This window comes from Mytilus galloprovincialis, chromosome 1 (assembly GCF_965363235.1).
Source record: "Mytilus galloprovincialis chromosome 1, xbMytGall1.hap1.1, whole genome shotgun sequence".
Lineage (NCBI taxonomy): Eukaryota > Metazoa > Mollusca > Bivalvia > Mytilida > Mytilidae > Mytilus > Mytilus galloprovincialis.
The window spans coordinates 105,160,657-105,177,939 of NC_134838.1; the positions used below are offsets into that span (position 1 = coordinate 105,160,657).

The window sequence follows — 17,283 nt, forward strand, 5'->3', positions numbered from 1 at the left end:
ATTATTGCAAGCTCTCACAAGATATAATTCATCTTTGCATTTTTGCTGTGTAACAGCTGAGGAAAAGTGTGTTACAGAGAACTATAGCTGAATACTGGATGTATGTAATAATATTCTTACAATAGAAACAAAGACAAATAGAAATGAAGAGAAACTGGTGGGAAAAAAACAAACATACACTAGTTAAGGGTTTGAATATGTGGATTATCTTCTGCATTAAATTGTTTATTTATTTTACAGGGGATTAGATTACTCTAGACCTTGGCATGGTGACTTTGTAGAGGCTAGAGAAGTCATCAGAGAAAATCTTCACATTTTACATCCTGCTATGATGAAAGTCCTCAACATGTGCCAGACAACACTGGGAAATATGCTACTTGTTGACTGTTCTCAGTTCAGGTAAATAACAACATTTGTCAGACAACATTGGGAAATATGCACCTTGTTGACTGTTCTCTGTTCAGGTAAACAACAACAGATTTAGTGCTTAACCAGTCTGTCAAAACATTAACCATGGTAAAATAATAATCAAAACATGAATTATATCATAATTATCTGCAAAAAGTTTCAGCTGCAAATTATAAAAAAAAATTGTAAATATAAATGTTATTTCATTTCTCATATTGTTATATGTTATTGTAGAGGACAAGGACCAATAGAATTTGAATCCTTCAGAAATAATGTGACATTAGAAATAGAAAAGACAGAAGAAAAATTGATGAATAGGTTTGTATTTATTATATTTAAATATTTGCCCTTATCACATATCCACAAGAAAGCATTTGACTTTTGTTTATGTGATAACCACAGGGGATACAGAAGGTACAGAGTGGCTAAAAGGGTTTATGTACTGCAACAGACACATTAATGTGCTGTGGGGTTGAACAAGTTTTACCATAACTTAGAAAATTACACAGCAAGCCTTACATCTATTAGTTATTCCTTATAATTGCACTTGAATTGATTTTTAGCAGGTTTTCATTTAATTTTTTAATTATTCAAAGTCCAGATTTGTTCACTATGTCATATTTTTTAATAGTAAGTTATATATTATATACCAAGTGAGAAAATGTCGTTTTAGTAGTCAGATGAAAAGTTTTAGATGGTTTTATTTATGCTATATTTTTGCCTCAATATTTATCAGATGTGTCATGTTTTCTTTGTAGCTGGTGGCAGGATATTATCCAGATTTTCACAGACAAAACATGTATAGCAGGAGTAAAACCAGACAAAATAGATTCTTTCTATAACAGTGTAACCACACTTATCACAAACCAGGTATGTGACAGTAATAATGGAAAAAAATATTATTAGTACAGATGTAACATACAAATGTCATTTAAAGATTCAGCATTATCATATGAAATGCAATACTTTATATATATATTATATCCCTTGCAAGTTCTGTCAAGTTGTGTAGGAAATTGTATTTAAACCTCCTTATCCTTTCTTCAAGCGAATCTGTCATCTCATTTTGTGTCAGAAAAGATCCTGCATTTTGTATTTGGTTTGTTTTTACATTTCCTGATGATAACTAAAGTAGCACAGATTTTTTTTTTCTTTAATTTTAACATAATGTCGAAGACCAGGGGAAGTGTGATTTTGATGGATTTTTGGTTTTCATATGATGACTGAATACTTTTTTAAATTTAAACACAATGTCATGGACAAAATAAACAGGTCAAGTTTATGACAGCAGACATATACTGTTCAAGACTTATTCCACAGACTGGAGTATCTATGATCATAAGATCACAAAATTCTGTTTTTATGCCCCACCTACGATAGTAGAGGGGCATTATGTTTTCTGGTCTGTACGTCTGTTCGTTTGTCCGTTCGTCCCCCTTCCGGTTAAAGTTTTTGGTGAAGTTGAAGTCCAATCAACTTAAAACTTAGTACACATGTTCCATATGATATGATCTTTCTAATTTTACTGCCAAATAAGAGTTTTGACCCCCATTTCACGGTCCACTGAACATAGAAATTGATAGTGTGAGTGGGGCATTCATGTACTGGGGACACATTCTTGTTTGTATCTTCATTGTTATTGTATTATTACAGCTGAAAGACCTGATAGTGAGATCAATCAATGCCTACGTAGATTTATTTGATGAAGCTGACCATAGATACCTACCCATCCTGAAGATGGAGCTGACTTTTGATGATGAGAAAATGCAGTTTTATCCATTGAAGGAGGACCTAGAGGAGACAGTTCTGTATGTTGTAGAACAGATCTGTAAATCTATGCAACAGTTACCTAACATACAACAATGGTTATCAGGAGCTAGTGCTATCAACATGATGGAGATATCTGTTGCTGATCATATCCTGAAGAAATCTACTGATAGACTAAAGGAAGATGTGAAGAGATACTTTAAGGATCCAGAAGATCATCTAGAATCATTTGGTAAATAATGTTTTAAATGTTATGAAATTTGATAATAGAAATAAGAAGATGTCTTATGAGTGCCAATAAGACAACTCTCCATCCATGTCACAATGTTTAGATAGTAAACCATTATAGGTCAAAGTATGGCCTTCAACATGGAGCCTTGGCTCACACTAAAAAGCAAGGTGCAAAGGCCTCAAAATGTCTAGTGTAAACAAAATTCAAACAGGAAAACCAACAGTTTAATCTATATAAAAAACGTGAAACACTCATGAATCACATCAACAAACGACAACCACTGAACAACAGGTTCCTAACACGATTTTTTTTTTAAATCAAAACTTTACCTTTTTTTTTTTTTTTTATAGAAACTGGTACTGTTAAATGAATTATTGATATAAGTTTCTCAATGTATAACTGTTGATGTCTTAATTTGAAAATTTCTATTGTTTACTAGATAATTATACTTTTCTTTCTTACAGTGAAGAGATATGATTATATTGTAAACGGAGAGGCTTTGGCAGAAATCAGAGAATATGTAAAGGAAGAACATACATTTGCTGAATATCAAATAGTAAGTTTATAGTCATGGTTCTATACTGTAATGAGTATGACTCTTCATCTTCTGAACTATTTTATTGTATCTGTACCTAGTAAGGCAGACAGAGTATAGTACAGTAGATTCCGGTTATTTGCATAGCCTATTTGTCAGACAAAATTATGCAATAAAGCGGAGTATGCTTATATCCGAAATGCCAAAATGACAGATTCAAATAACATCGATAGAACAGATCAGTAAAAGAAATCCCTGAAGAAAGATGAACGTCTGTAATCCACATACAATATACTGAATGTTGATTTATTCTAATAAAAATTTTATGTCTACTCTAGTGTCATATGTGTTATTTTATTTTGTTTCTTTAAATAAAGATTATAAACACATTTAGTTTTAGTTTATTTGCTTTACCTGGGATACGAAAATAAACTTCTAAAAATAGATTTGTTTCTATGACCCATATGTACAATGTACATTGTTAGGTTTTGATTAAAATAAACTTTTAAACAATACTTCACAGTTTATAATTATTTTAACAATAGATGTGTAATGAATTGCTGTTGATATGCAGTTGGGCACTGAAGTAACAACTTGTTAGTTTCGTATATACAAAGCAGTAATGGTGGGGCCCTGTACGGGTTAATTGCTGGACACAAGTGTTGAAAGTGAGAAAATATAATAATTAAAAGTAAATGCTCTTTTCATAAAATATTAAAAACAAATGATTGATGCATAAAATTCTTTAACCATATGTAAATGCCCTATAATATTAACATTAATACAGATCACCCCAAGCCCAATAGAGTTCACATTGGTTATGATCGATAATTAGCAGGAGTTTTTGTTTTAAAAATTAACCCCAAATGTAATCTATAGACAATTGTTTAAATCCAATCAATTATTAACACCCTTTGAAGTAGAATGGTCAGTGTTTTTACAACAATTATCTGTTTGACATTTTTATGACCTCGAGGCTTAAAATAGAACATGGGAAACTTTACCTGTGTAGACATCGAGGTTTATTTTTAAATCAAATTCCATAATATAAACACGAAAGAAACTCTTTAAAACTTTATTTCAATAACACAAAAGTAAATATGAAATAATAACGAAAATAAGGATGCATTCAAGAAAAATATACTTACCAAATGACCGTTTCCGGTCAAAAATCTCGTCAGTTTTAACTAAGCATATCTAGACGGCAGTAATTTTCTATGCAATAAACCGAAAGGCCACTTGTAGAGCTATGCATATAACCGGACAATTTAACATTAGATGAATGGGAAATGGTTTTGTGCAGGAGAAAACTATGCAATAAACCGAATTATGCTATTAAGCGGTATGCAATTAAGTGGAATCGACTGTAATAATTATGCCCCACCTACGATAGTAGAGGGGCATTATGTTTTCTGGTCTGTGCCTCCGTTCGTCCGTCCGGTTAAAGTTTTTGGTCGAGGTAGTTTTTGATGAAGCTGATGTCCAATCAACTTGAAACTTAATACACATGTTCCCCATAATATGATCTTTCTAATTTTAATGCCAAATTATAGTTTTGACCCCAATTTCATGGTCCACTGAACATAGAAAATGATAGTGCAAAGTTCAGGTTAAAGTTTTTGGTCAAGGTAGTTTTTGATGAAGTTAAAGTTACATCAACTTGAAACTTAGTACACATGTTCCCTATGATATGATCTTTCTAATTTTAATTCCAAATTAAAGTTTTGACCCCAATTTCACGGTCCACTGAACATAGAAAATGATAGTGGGAGTGGGGCATCCGTGTACTATGGACACATTCTTGTTTGTGTAAGTTTTGACATCATTCTTCAAATTACATATGAAACTTAACTTTAGCCAGTGAATAGATTTGGATGAAAGGTTCAGGAATGAAAATATATTATGGCATAGTATTTTTTAACCTTCAAAATTATTTTTGTTTCTTTTTGAAATTCAAACTGTGTTATAAACAGTAATTTAAATATAACAATCTGCTTACTTTGAAAGCTTGGTGCCTGGAGACAATAATTTTATACCATGTGATTATCATATATATTGTACACCTATGTTTATAGGAAATTGGCTGATTTCAGGATTAAATAATTTTCTCTTTTACAGCAAATTGACAAATACAGAAATTTAGCCTCAGAAATTATGGGTTTACCTAGTATTGAACATTTTGACATGATTCGTCTTGATTGTGAAGATTTGAAGAGAGGATTGGCAGAAGCATCTAGGGAATTAGCGAATGAGCTCCTCAGGAAGGTGTCTAATGATCACAGAACTGAAAACCAAGCGTAAGTGTTTTGGCGTCAATATTTTTTAGTGAAATTAGTGGGTTTTTTTTTTTTAACCAATTTGCACACATGAAGGTGTCATTTTATCAGTCACAACTGCAACCAATTTTTCTGTTCCCTTGTGGGTGTTTTTTTTTTTTTTTTCATAAGGGGGATAAATAGCAGAATAAATATAATAATCCTGATCATTGTACTGAATGTAAAATATTTCCCACTCTAGATTCACTCTAATTTTAAGATATGGAATTAACTATTTTTGATGAAATATTTTCTATGTATGCAGGGTCTGCAATGAGTTCAAAGTTATTCGAGACAGAGCTTTGAAAACACCAGAAACTAGTGAAGATCTGATGGAAATGATGACCTTCATTACAAATGCTAGAAATATGGGCATGGTCAAACTCAACGATAGGATATCAGAATCTAAAAATAGATTGAAATATTTGATTGATGTGTTTATGTTCCCACCAGAAGACATTGAACTGAATTGTGAGACACTGACTTGGCCTCAGAGAATAAATCCAGTGTTTGATGCAAACGATGATGTAAGTATACTGCCAAAGTAAAGAATTTCACAGTGTACTATTTTACTGTTTGAATTGTGTCCTTAAAAGCTTGAAAATAAAAATCTGCACTGATGGTAGAATACATGCTGTATTATACAGTAAAAAAATGTACCCATAACATTTTGATCATGATAATGAAAAATTTCAATGTTTATTGGTAATGCCATTCATTAATTTTGCTGTAATTAAAGTAAAGAAAAATTGAAAGTTTTTGAAAAAAAGATAATAAATAGGGGTTGCTGTGGTTGTTTAATATATGAACAAGAAAAAGATGGAGGAGTACAAAACTATTAAAAAACCATTCAAAAACATGAAAGGCTGAAATTCTTAATAGTTGTTAAGGTCAAATCCCCTATACTTTCTGCAATTGTGATTTCTTCAGCTGTGTTTAACATTTAATGATTATCATTGCCTGACGATAATTTGCATATTTATATTTGATCTGTGTTCTAGCTGGTAGAGAAATCCAAACAAGGTGGAGAGAAACAACTCCTAGAAAAGAGAGAGAAGGTTATATTAGAACTAGAGAAATTACGTGCCAGAGTAGACGAGTTCAATGATTACGGAGAAATGGACATGATGCAACAATATGTTGGTGATGTCAGAGTCGTCCAGAAAAGATTACAAGACGTTCAAGAACAGATTACATGGATTAATAAGGTATGGTAGAGGAGAATGACAGAATTAAGAATTTAAGTTCAATAGTTGAACTAGTAAATATACTATTGGTTTAAAAAGAATGACTTGTCAAAAAAATCACAGAAAGACATGCTGCATCTATTTTCTTCCTAATGAATTGAGACTTCACTATTAAAAATGTTTAAGATTTCCAGTAATAAAATTTACATCATTGAACAATACAGGCATAAAATGAAACAGGCAATTGAAGAGAATGTTATTGACTATAAAGAAGGGAGTTGATACGCAAAGTATTAACTTTCAGGTCAGTTAGCTCTAAAACAAAGCTACTACTTATTCATTTAAGCTGCCTAATGTCTGTCATGTTCTTTGCATACCAATTTGCTTCATTTCTTCTTTTTTATTTGAACAGGAAGAGGCCCTTTACAAATATCCCATCTCTACCTATCCAGATGTCAATGACATCACAGTGGCTGTTGATCCATTCCAGAGGCTGTTTAATGTTGTCCTTAGATGGCAGAAAGCTGAGAAAAAGTTAGTAGATTTTATAGTTACTTCGTAGGAAGATTGATTTTTTTATCCTTAGATGCATTTATGAAGTAATTTTTTTTTTTTTTTTATTATAACAAAAGTTATAAAACACCAATTTATTTGATACACTTTAATACCAGACCATGAGTATAAGAAGCAAAACAGCAATGTTGTTTCTTATACATGTTAACATTAAGGTTAAGGCAGAAACGCTGACCGAGATCAAAACAATATTAGGCAACTGATTTCTGACCATAAAAGTATTATGTGATGAACTTCATTTCAGTAGTTTATTTATAAACATTGATATATTTGTCTAATAATTTGAAATATCAGTGATGGGGAACACAAAAAACTACAAAAAATTAATTTATATCATAATCAAACTTTGAGGACAAAAAAAGAAGGTATATGATTAAATCTATTCAAATAATGCATGTTCCTCAACACTTTCATATGATATTGGATAAATTTACAAAAAAAAGATAAAACTACTTTTACTTTAATAGTACATATTTTCTTTCCCTTGCTTAGATGGATGGATGGAGCATTTTTGGACCTTGATGCTGAACAAGTAGATGGAGAGGTTGATGAATTTTCTAGAGAAATTTACAAAATCCAGAAAGTATTTAACCAGAAAGTGAAGAAAATGCAAATGGAAATTGATGAAGTCAACAGAGATAAAAAGAAGAAGAGACGACTAGCAGAAGATAACGATGGAGAAGTGAATCCTGAGGACCAGGATGTAAAACTGAAGATTCCAGAGGGTTTTAATATCTGTAACAATGTTATGGATCAAACTAAAGATTTCAAGGTAGATCATTTACCACAGTAGATTTATGTTGAAACATAAAACATAACAGTGTTAGACATCTGATTAATTTTACCCATCTTTTTATTAATATATAAAAAAGAAGATGTGGTATGATTGCCAATGAGACAACTATCCACAAAAGACCAAAATGACACAGACATTAACAACTATAGGTCACCGTACGGCCTTCAACAATGAGCAAAGCAAGACTAATTTTCATTTGTTATGATTAAACTTGTATAAAAAATGAATAAAATGAAAGAGGTTTAATATTAAAAAGAAATACAACAGTTTTTTGTGTGTGTGTCATACTAAGTTATATTTATGTCAGTTAAGTTGGTTAAATGTAGTAAAAATTCAAGGAACATCTTTAATTTCAACCACTGTAGATAGATAGGAAGTACTAATGATTTATCTTGTCAGTATTGTTGATAAGCTTCTTGGCACTTTCAAAGATAATTGATCTGTTGATAAAAAGTAAAATAGTTTTAATGAGTCTGGTTTTTTTTATATTATAGGATAATGTGCCAGTGATTGCAATCATGTGTAACAAAGGTATGAGGGAGCGTCACTGGACGGGTATGTCAAAAATTGCTGGCTTTGATATGACACCAGATTCAGGTTCAACGCTCAGAAAAGTCCTCAAGTTAGAACTTGGACCACACATGGAGCAGTTTGAAGGAATCAGCGCTGGTGCTTCAAAGGTAATGTCAGATAATAATATTATTACTTTCTAGGTATCAAGGACGTGATTTTAAGAAATCATGTACATATGCTTATCATAATGTGCTGTTCATCCACTGTTAGCATGTAAAATATGTATGGAATAATGTCTCTTTTTTTGCCCAAATTATTAGTCCTTTGAGAAAACATCACCTTCAATCTTTCAAGGAAGGATATAATAGTATTTTAGTTCCCATGGTTATAAATGTCAATCTTTATATATTAACTGATGCAATGTTTTATACCAAACAAAATCTTCTGGCCTACCAGCCTATATGAAAGATGTCAGTTCTGCATTACATGTTATCAATATATATAATGAATATATAGAAAGTTGATTTATAAGCATTAGATTTTTCCCATTTGATGAGTAGTTCAAAAATAACCTGTAATAATTTGTTACAGGAATTCTCCCTGGAGAAGGCTATGATTAAGATGAAGGAAGACTGGGAGAACATCACCTTCAATCTATCACCGTACAGAGATTCAGGCGTTAATATTCTGTCAGCTGTTGATGACATACAGACCACACTTGATGATCAGATCGTCAAAACACAAACCATGAGAGGTTCACCTTTCATTAAACCTTTTGATAAGGAAATCAGGGTAGGTTAAATTATAAACATAAATCAACATTTACTGAAGGGTTCAAGTATGAAATACCACTAACATTGTTCCTTGTGTTTGGAACTTTACCAGTATAACATCATTCATAAACTGAAGACATTTATGCTTCAGAATGCAATAAAACTTTGATAAAAAAAAATATTTCAGATGGGACATCAGCTTATTTTTCGTTTTACTGAATAAAAATGAACTTATGTATTTAGTATTTATGATGCAATGTCATTAATATAAGATATCAAAGGCAGTTTCAAGTTTTGTAGTTAAGTGTCCTGTAAATTTTCTAAATGTGTATATATAATTGGCTGTGTTAAAAAAAGGCATATATTTCCTTGCAGAAATGTCACTACCCTTTAATACTCTATCAGTGAGTATCTACTATTTGAAAATAAACCTACACTGAAGATAGTATAGCTCACAGTATGGTCTTCAATAATGATCATGAATCCATACATTTATTATTCTTCTTTCTGTAGGAATGGGAGGAACGTCTCCTCAGAATCCAGGACACAATAGATGAATGGTTAAAGGTACAGGCACAATGGCTATATTTGGAACCTATCTTCTCATCAGAAGATATCATGCAACAGATGCCTGAGGAAGGACGATTGTTTTTGGTTGTAGACAGAAATTGGAAAGATGTGATGAAGCATACCACTAGAGATCCTAAGGTATCATGTCATTTAATTCAACATAAGTATAGGCTTATTGCAATAAGAACATCATATAGCAGAAGCTTTAAAGTTATTCCAAGAACAAAGTCAAAGGATGTTTTATTACATATACATCATATAATTGACATATTGCGCTTTTAAAACAGTTGTAGTATATTGGGATTATCATAACCTAGATATTATGTTTGATTGACATTTGCATTTACCATGGATTCATTTTTATTCGTTGGATATCAATTTTCGTGCATTTCGTTGTTTCCGGGGAGCCACAAATTTCAATGTACGACGAATTTCAATTTCCTATAGAAATGTCTGCAGACTGGAGAATCCACCAAATGAAATATCCACGAAAATGCAAGTTTTCCTTAATTCATGAAAATTGGTACCCACGAAAATCATTGAGTAGGCTTGAGAAAGTTTGTTGTAGGGAGGGACATCCATGTTCCACTGACACATAATGTTTGACTTTATGTTTTAGGTACTTGCAGCCACTAGCTTACAAGGGTTACTGGAAAAACTACAGGACAGTAATGGACTTCTAGACAAAATCATGAAAGGATTGAATGCCTACCTTGAGAAGAAACGTTTATATTTCCCACGATTCTTCTTCCTTTCCAATGATGAAATGTTGGAAATCTTGTCTGAGACCAAAGACCCAATGAGAGTACAACCACATTTGAAGAAATGTTTTGAAGGCATTGCCAAACTTGAATTTGATGCCAAACTTGACATTCATGCTATGTTCTCCAGTGAAGGAGAGAAAATTACATTCTCACAGGCGATATCTACTTCAGACGCTAGAGGAGCTGTGGAGAAGTGGCTGTTACAAGTACAGGATGTTATGTTGATGTCCATCAAAGATGTCTGTGCTAAAGCAATGGAGGTAAATTATAATAGATTAAGATGTTTGGATTGAAAAATATTCAATTTAAATGGAAAAATTTGTTTAATAAACCTTTGTAACGACTATTTGTTTCTGCTGAAGACTTCCATGTATAGATTATAGAAGTTGTATATCTACTTTCAAAATATATATAAAAAGCAAGCAAAGAAGGAGAAATCAAGAGTGAGTATAAAAGAACATCAATGTTCACGTTATATGTACCAAATCAATCTTGGCAGATTGTGCAACTATGTCACCCACTGTCTTGTCAGAGCTTTTGTAAACTTATGTGCTTGTTCAATAATGAATAAGACAGTAATTTGTTTAAAAGATAATGTCGTAACATGTATGATTTATACAAACTCGATTATAGTTAGAATTTGTCGTCTCACATTGTATATCTGTAGATTGATAATTATGTTTAGTATCATTGAGACAGTTTGTTGTTATTTAACTGAGTGAAATTCAGGATTAATTTATTCAAGAAATCCTTATATTCAACATTATTCTACCTCTGAAATATAATAACTGAATATGTTATAATTATGACTTTGTAGGCTTATGCAATTGATCCACGTATTGATTGGGTGAGAGAATGGCCAGGACAAGTTGTACTGTGTGTATCACAGGCCTATTGGACCAGGGAGGTCCATGAAGCCATTAGACTTGGACCACAGGGACTCAGAGATTATTGGGACAAATTACAGGCACAACTGCAGGAAATTGTAATTCTGGTGAGAGGAAAACTGTCAAAACAGATTAGGACTACTCTTGGAGCTTTAGTGGTACTAGATGTACATGCTCGTGACTGCGTCTTGGATATGGCAGAAAAAGGTAAGTGTCTTTAAATATGTTTTTACGCTTTAGAATTGGAATGTAATACATAGAATATGCTTCTAATAGAAGTTAGAACCAAAATTTAGGAAATTTGGCTCATTTTAGAAATAAAGTCAAGGAAGTAACGGCAATGAAACATTGTTTGTCTGGTATTAAAGATGTTTATTCCATACATTTTCGTAAATATTTTTGATCTTATGAATTTTGTTATACAGTTTTAAGATGGTATTAATATTGTACGAAAAGTTTCAAAAACTGTCCTTAAACAGCTTGACTATTGATGAAATTGTATACAATAATGCTTTAAAAAATACTTGTGAAAACAATAATTCTGTTATGTTAAAGGTGTGTCATCTGAGAATGATTTCAACTGGCTAGCCCAGCTGAGATACTACTGGGAAGAAGAAAACATGAGAGTCAGAATGACAAACGCCACTGTGAAGTATGCCTATGAGTATCTTGGAAACACAGCTAGATTGGTTATCACACCACTGACTGACAGATGCTATCGTACACTGATTGGAGCTTTTCATTTGAACTTGAATGGGGCCCCTGAAGGTCCTGCTGGAACCGGTAAAACAGAAACCGTCAAAGATCTGGCCAAAGCTCTAGCTGTACAGTGTGTTGTGTTTAACTGTTCTGATGGTCTGGATTACTTGGCTATGGGAAAAGTAAGTGAGAAGAAACTACCACTGTCAATTAATAATTTTGCTTCTTAATTCAACTTGAAACACTTGTTTTAGAGACACTTTGATATTGCAAGATAATTAGACCAATGGTCGTCAATCTACAAGTTTACCTTGAATATGATTGAAATATTACCTGGTGAATGTTCATCTAATTTTTATATAAGACCATGGAAAAAGTATCTTGACTAATTATTTTCTTTCTCTTTTCAGTTCTTCAAAGGATTAGCTTCAGCTGGAGCCTGGGCATGCTTTGATGAATTCAACAGAATAGATTTAGAAGTATTGTCTGTCATTGCGCAGCAGGTAAAACACTTTTCAAAATGAGATAATCATGTTGGTGATTATAAATCTTAGTTTCACAAAAAAAAATACAGAAATACTAAAATTCAATGGATGAGACAACATATTAAATATTTGCATTTTACTGTGAGTTTACTTGACTCTGAATTCTGACCCCTATTGTTTATATTTCATCAAATCAAACTGTTCAGCTGGTCAGAAACTATGATAGCCACATTTGAGTCATCAATGTTATTTGTTCAAGTACAAAATAAAATTATACTGACAACCTTTTAATTTTTATTGCTTATATATTTAGGTATTGAATAAAAACATTGTTATATTTTTCAGATTTTATGTATTATCAGAGCCGTTCAGGGCCATGTGACCACATTTGACTTTGAAGGAACAGAATTGGATCTTAATCCTAATTGTTATGTCTGTATTACAATGAACCCTGGTTATGCTGGAAGATCTGAACTTCCTGACAATCTAAAGGTTCTCTTCCGTACAGTAGCTATGATGGTACCAGACTATGCCATGATTGCTGAAATCTCGCTGTACTCATTTGGTTTCCAGAATGCCAGACCATTGTCTGTGAAGATTGTGACTGTATACAGACTTTGTTCAGAACAGTTGTCATCACAGTTTCACTACGATTATGGAATGAGGGCTGTCAAGGCTGTATTATCTGCTGCTGGTAACTTGAAACTGAAATTTCCAGATGAGGATGAAGATATTCTGGTAAATAAATCCTAATTTAAAATTTAGTCTACTATTTTATATAATCTGATGTATAATTTAAGTAGAAGCATAAAGAGCAAAGTATAAGATGCTCAAGGAGAGTAAATATCTAAAATTGAAGTTAGTTCTTAACATTAATTCTTTTTCTTGAAGATAAGTTGTTGAACATGCATTTGAAGTGTTGATGTTAAAGCATATGAGCAGCACTGAAATTCAATTAGATTTTTAGGATTCCTTTTTTTCAATCGGTCACTTATTTACTTCCTGTTTGCATCATAAATGTTTGGTAAAAATAAGTAATGAAATCACAGCATAGGTAATTATTAGTCATTAAAGGTACTTAGATTACATAAATAATGTTCTTTCTGTTATTCTATTTCAGTTATTAAGATCCATCATTGATGATAAATAATGTTCTTTCTGTTATTCTATTTTCAGTTATTAAGATCCATCATTGATGATAAATAATGTTCTTTCTGTTATTCTATTTTCAGTTATTAAGATCCATCATTGATGATAAATAATGTTCTTTCTGTTATTCTATTTTCAGTTATTAAGATCCATCATTGATGATACATAATGTTCTTTCTGTTATTCTATTTTCAGTTATTAAGATCCATCATTGATGATACATAATGTTCTTTCTGTTATTCTATTTTCAGTTATTAAGATCCATCATTGATGATAAATAATGTTCTTTCTGTTATTCTATTTTCAGTTATTAAGATCCATCATTGATGATAAATAATGTTCTTTCTGTTATTCTATTTCAGTTATTAAGATCCATCATTGATGATAAATAATGTTCTTTCTGTTATTCTATTTTCAGTTATTAAGATCCATCATTGATGATAAAGAATGTTCTTTCTGTTATTCTATTTTCAGTTATTAAGATCCATCATTGATGATAAATAATGTTCTTTCTGTTATTCTATTTTCAGTTATTAAGATCCATCATTGATGATAAATAATGTTCTTTCTGTTATTCTATTTTCAGTTATTAAGATCCATCATTGATGATAAATAATGTTCTTTCTGTTATTCTATTTTCAGTTATTAAGATCCATCATTGATGATACATAATGTTCTTTCTGTTATTCTATTTTCAGTTATTAAGATCCATCATTGATGATAAATAATGTTCTTTCTGTTATTCTATTTTCAGTTATTAAGATCCATCATTGATGATAAATAATGTTCTTTCTGTTATTCTATTTCAGTTATTAAGATCCATCATTGATGATAAATAATGTTCTTTCTGTTATTCTATTTTCAGTTATTAAGATCCATCATTGATGATAAAGAATGTTCTTTCTGTTATTCTATTTTCAGTTATTAAGATCCATCATTGATGATAAATAATGTTCTTTCTGTTATTCTATTTTCAGTTATTAAGATCCATCATTGATGATAAATAATGTTCTTTCTGTTATTCTATTTTCAGTTATTAAGATCCATCATTGATGATAAATAATGTTCTTTCTGTTATTCTATTTTCAGTTATTAAGATCCATCATTGATGATAAATAATGTTCTTTCTGTTATTCTATTTTCAGTTATTAAGATCCATCATTGATGTCAATCTTCCCAAGTTCTTGTCACATGACATTCCTCTGTTCAATGGTATCACATCTGACTTGTTCCCTGGAGTTACACTTCCTGAAGCAGACTATAAAGTCTTCTTGGAAGCCATGGAAACAATCTGTGCGAAAAATAACCTACAGTTTGTTGATTTCTTCCGAGAGAAGATAATCCAGACATATGAAATGATGATTGTGAGACACGGGTAGGTTTTTATAAATAAAATGAAATTGTTCATCTTCAGGTAGACAAAATATAGTTATGTGTCATAAAGGTTTGAGAATTCTGGATTTAAAAAGTGTTAAATGGTTACTTATGATTTGATATGAAGTTGATGTTCATTCTTAAAACCTACTTGTTTTCCACAAAAAAAAATCACCTGTAATTACATCCAAAGGAGAAGTCTCTTTTTTGGGAAAAGAATATTCTTCAAACCATTGACACACAAATATGTTTCTTTGATGATTTTGGATTTGTTTAGCATTGGCTTGTGAGTAACTTGTATTAAGTTTTGATTTTTCTCTGTCTTACATTTTTATTGAAAGTCTTTGAAATTTGATGTCTTGACCTTCCACTGTTTGTTAATTGATTATTTATAAACGTATGAACAAATCCTTCTATGCAGTTTAAATGATCTTATAAAACTGAGAATTACAATGTTGCAATCTTATTATTTAAATGTAAAATATCATTTTATTGGTTAATTTTTCTTTATGAAAAACCAAATATTCCTTACATTGATTAGATGTTAGGAAGTTTTCATTAAACCTTCATAAAGTTTATACAAAAGATTTAGATTAACATTAATACTCAAGTTTTTGCTTTTTAGTTTTATGTTGGTTGGAGAACCTTTTGGTGGGAAAACAGTGACTTTAAAAACATTGTGTGAGGGAATGACCTTACTGAATGAACAAGGTCATGAGGACTTTGAAAGGGTCATGTACAAAATTATCAATCCTAAGTCAATTACTATGGGACAACTGTTTGGTATGTTTGACCCCGTTTCTCATGAATGGACTGATGGTGTTGTTGCCAATACGTTCAGAGAGTTTGCTTCAAATGACACACCTGATCGTAAATGGGTAATATTTGATGGACCTATTGATGCCTTGTGGATTGAGAACATGAACACAGTATTAGATGATAACAAGAAGCTTTGTTTGATGAGTGGAGAGATTATACAGTTGTCACCACCTATGAGTTTAATCTTTGAGACAATGGATCTCTCACAAGCTTCAGTAAGAACATGATCTATTTTTATACACTATTTGTATCCTAAAATCTGATAAAGTAAACTGAACTTGTTATACTGAAAAGTGGATCATCTTAAAGTTGTTTTTTTTTTTAAATAATTTCAAAATTAAATTATATACATCAAAAGATAAACAGCATTTTACTGGTTTATCTTAGAATATATCTTTTCCAGCATGATTGCCTAGCTTATTTTCCATTGTCACATAAATCCTTTTATTTAAGACATACTGAACCTATGTTCAAATTAGATTTCTTCTCCTTCCAGCCAGCTACAGTCAGTAGGTGTGGTATGATATACTTAGAACCCTCCTCCCTTGGTTGGAGACCATTCTTTAAGTCATGGCTGAATGTCTTCCCAGAAGTCCTTGCCAAGGAAGCACTTGACGTTGTGGAAGCCATGTTTGAATGGCTGGTAGATCCATGTTTAGAATTTATCAGAAAGAACACCAAGGTATGTTCAAAATAACTTAGATTATGAGTATTAATCTTGAAATTTACTGCTGGTGAAAGATATCACAGTTAAACACCCAAAAGAATGTAAGAAAATTGCACACATGGGTAAGCAGAGTATTTGCAATTCATTTGTGTTTAATTAATTTTAATGTTTGTGAAGAAAATGGTTTAACTGAGGATCATGTACATGGCATTATAAATCAAGTGTAAAATTAAGAATCTAATGTAAAACTTATGTTTCTGTATGATATAATGAGAAATGTACTTTGAACAATTATCCCTCAAAAGGAAGTAAGTATGATAAATATTTCACTGGATATTCCACATTGATACACTGCATATTCTTCAAATGTCTTATACCTCATTTAGTTTATACATGAGTACAAAAAAAAATGATACTCTTTTTTTTCATTGGAATATGACATTCTTCTATTTTTTGTAAACAAAGCCATGTTATAATTCCAATAAAACATAGGTTACACATGCATGACTTTCCTATTTAATTTGCTATGCATTGTATTTTGAACGACCTTTAGGTGAAAATGGAGTTGCATGACATGAATTTTTTTTAAACCATCTGAATTAATCAATTTGTAATTTACACTTAAAGATTTTACAACATTTCTTTGTTCAAGAATGTGTTGTTTCCTCAAATCAAAATGACTGCCTTTAGAATGGGTCATTTAAGTCTGCTTTCACCTAAAAGGTCCATATAAAGTATTGTTTTGCACTTTTGAAATCAAAAATAATTCT

At 31.4% G+C, this 17,283-nt stretch overlaps 1 protein-coding gene across 8 annotated transcripts in view; it reads left to right on the top strand.

Moving 5' to 3' along the window:
• Nucleotides 1-17,283, top strand: part of LOC143048569 (dynein axonemal heavy chain 12-like) — a 94,339-nt gene that overhangs the window by 32,227 nt on the left and 44,829 nt on the right. For all 8 annotated transcript variants that reach the window (XM_076222335.1, XM_076222326.1, XM_076222345.1 and 5 more), the window contains 21 exons: nt 241-399; nt 643-726; nt 1,167-1,278; nt 2,062-2,407; nt 2,872-2,963; nt 5,061-5,239; nt 5,523-5,784; nt 6,259-6,465; nt 6,857-6,978; nt 7,510-7,789; nt 8,308-8,493; nt 8,918-9,118; nt 9,613-9,807; nt 10,289-10,693; nt 11,251-11,527; nt 11,876-12,201; nt 12,430-12,522; nt 12,850-13,242; nt 14,799-15,028; nt 15,653-16,061; nt 16,343-16,528. In XM_076222335.1, the coding sequence (XP_076078450.1) occupies nt 241-399; nt 643-726; nt 1,167-1,278; nt 2,062-2,407; nt 2,872-2,963; nt 5,061-5,239; nt 5,523-5,784; nt 6,259-6,465; nt 6,857-6,978; nt 7,510-7,789; nt 8,308-8,493; nt 8,918-9,118; nt 9,613-9,807; nt 10,289-10,693; nt 11,251-11,527; nt 11,876-12,201; nt 12,430-12,522; nt 12,850-13,242; nt 14,799-15,028; nt 15,653-16,061; nt 16,343-16,528 (4,744 nt within the window). The remainder of the gene's footprint in view (nt 1-240; nt 400-642; nt 727-1,166; nt 1,279-2,061; nt 2,408-2,871; nt 2,964-5,060; nt 5,240-5,522; nt 5,785-6,258; nt 6,466-6,856; nt 6,979-7,509; nt 7,790-8,307; nt 8,494-8,917; nt 9,119-9,612; nt 9,808-10,288; nt 10,694-11,250; nt 11,528-11,875; nt 12,202-12,429; nt 12,523-12,849; nt 13,243-14,798; nt 15,029-15,652; nt 16,062-16,342; nt 16,529-17,283) is intronic.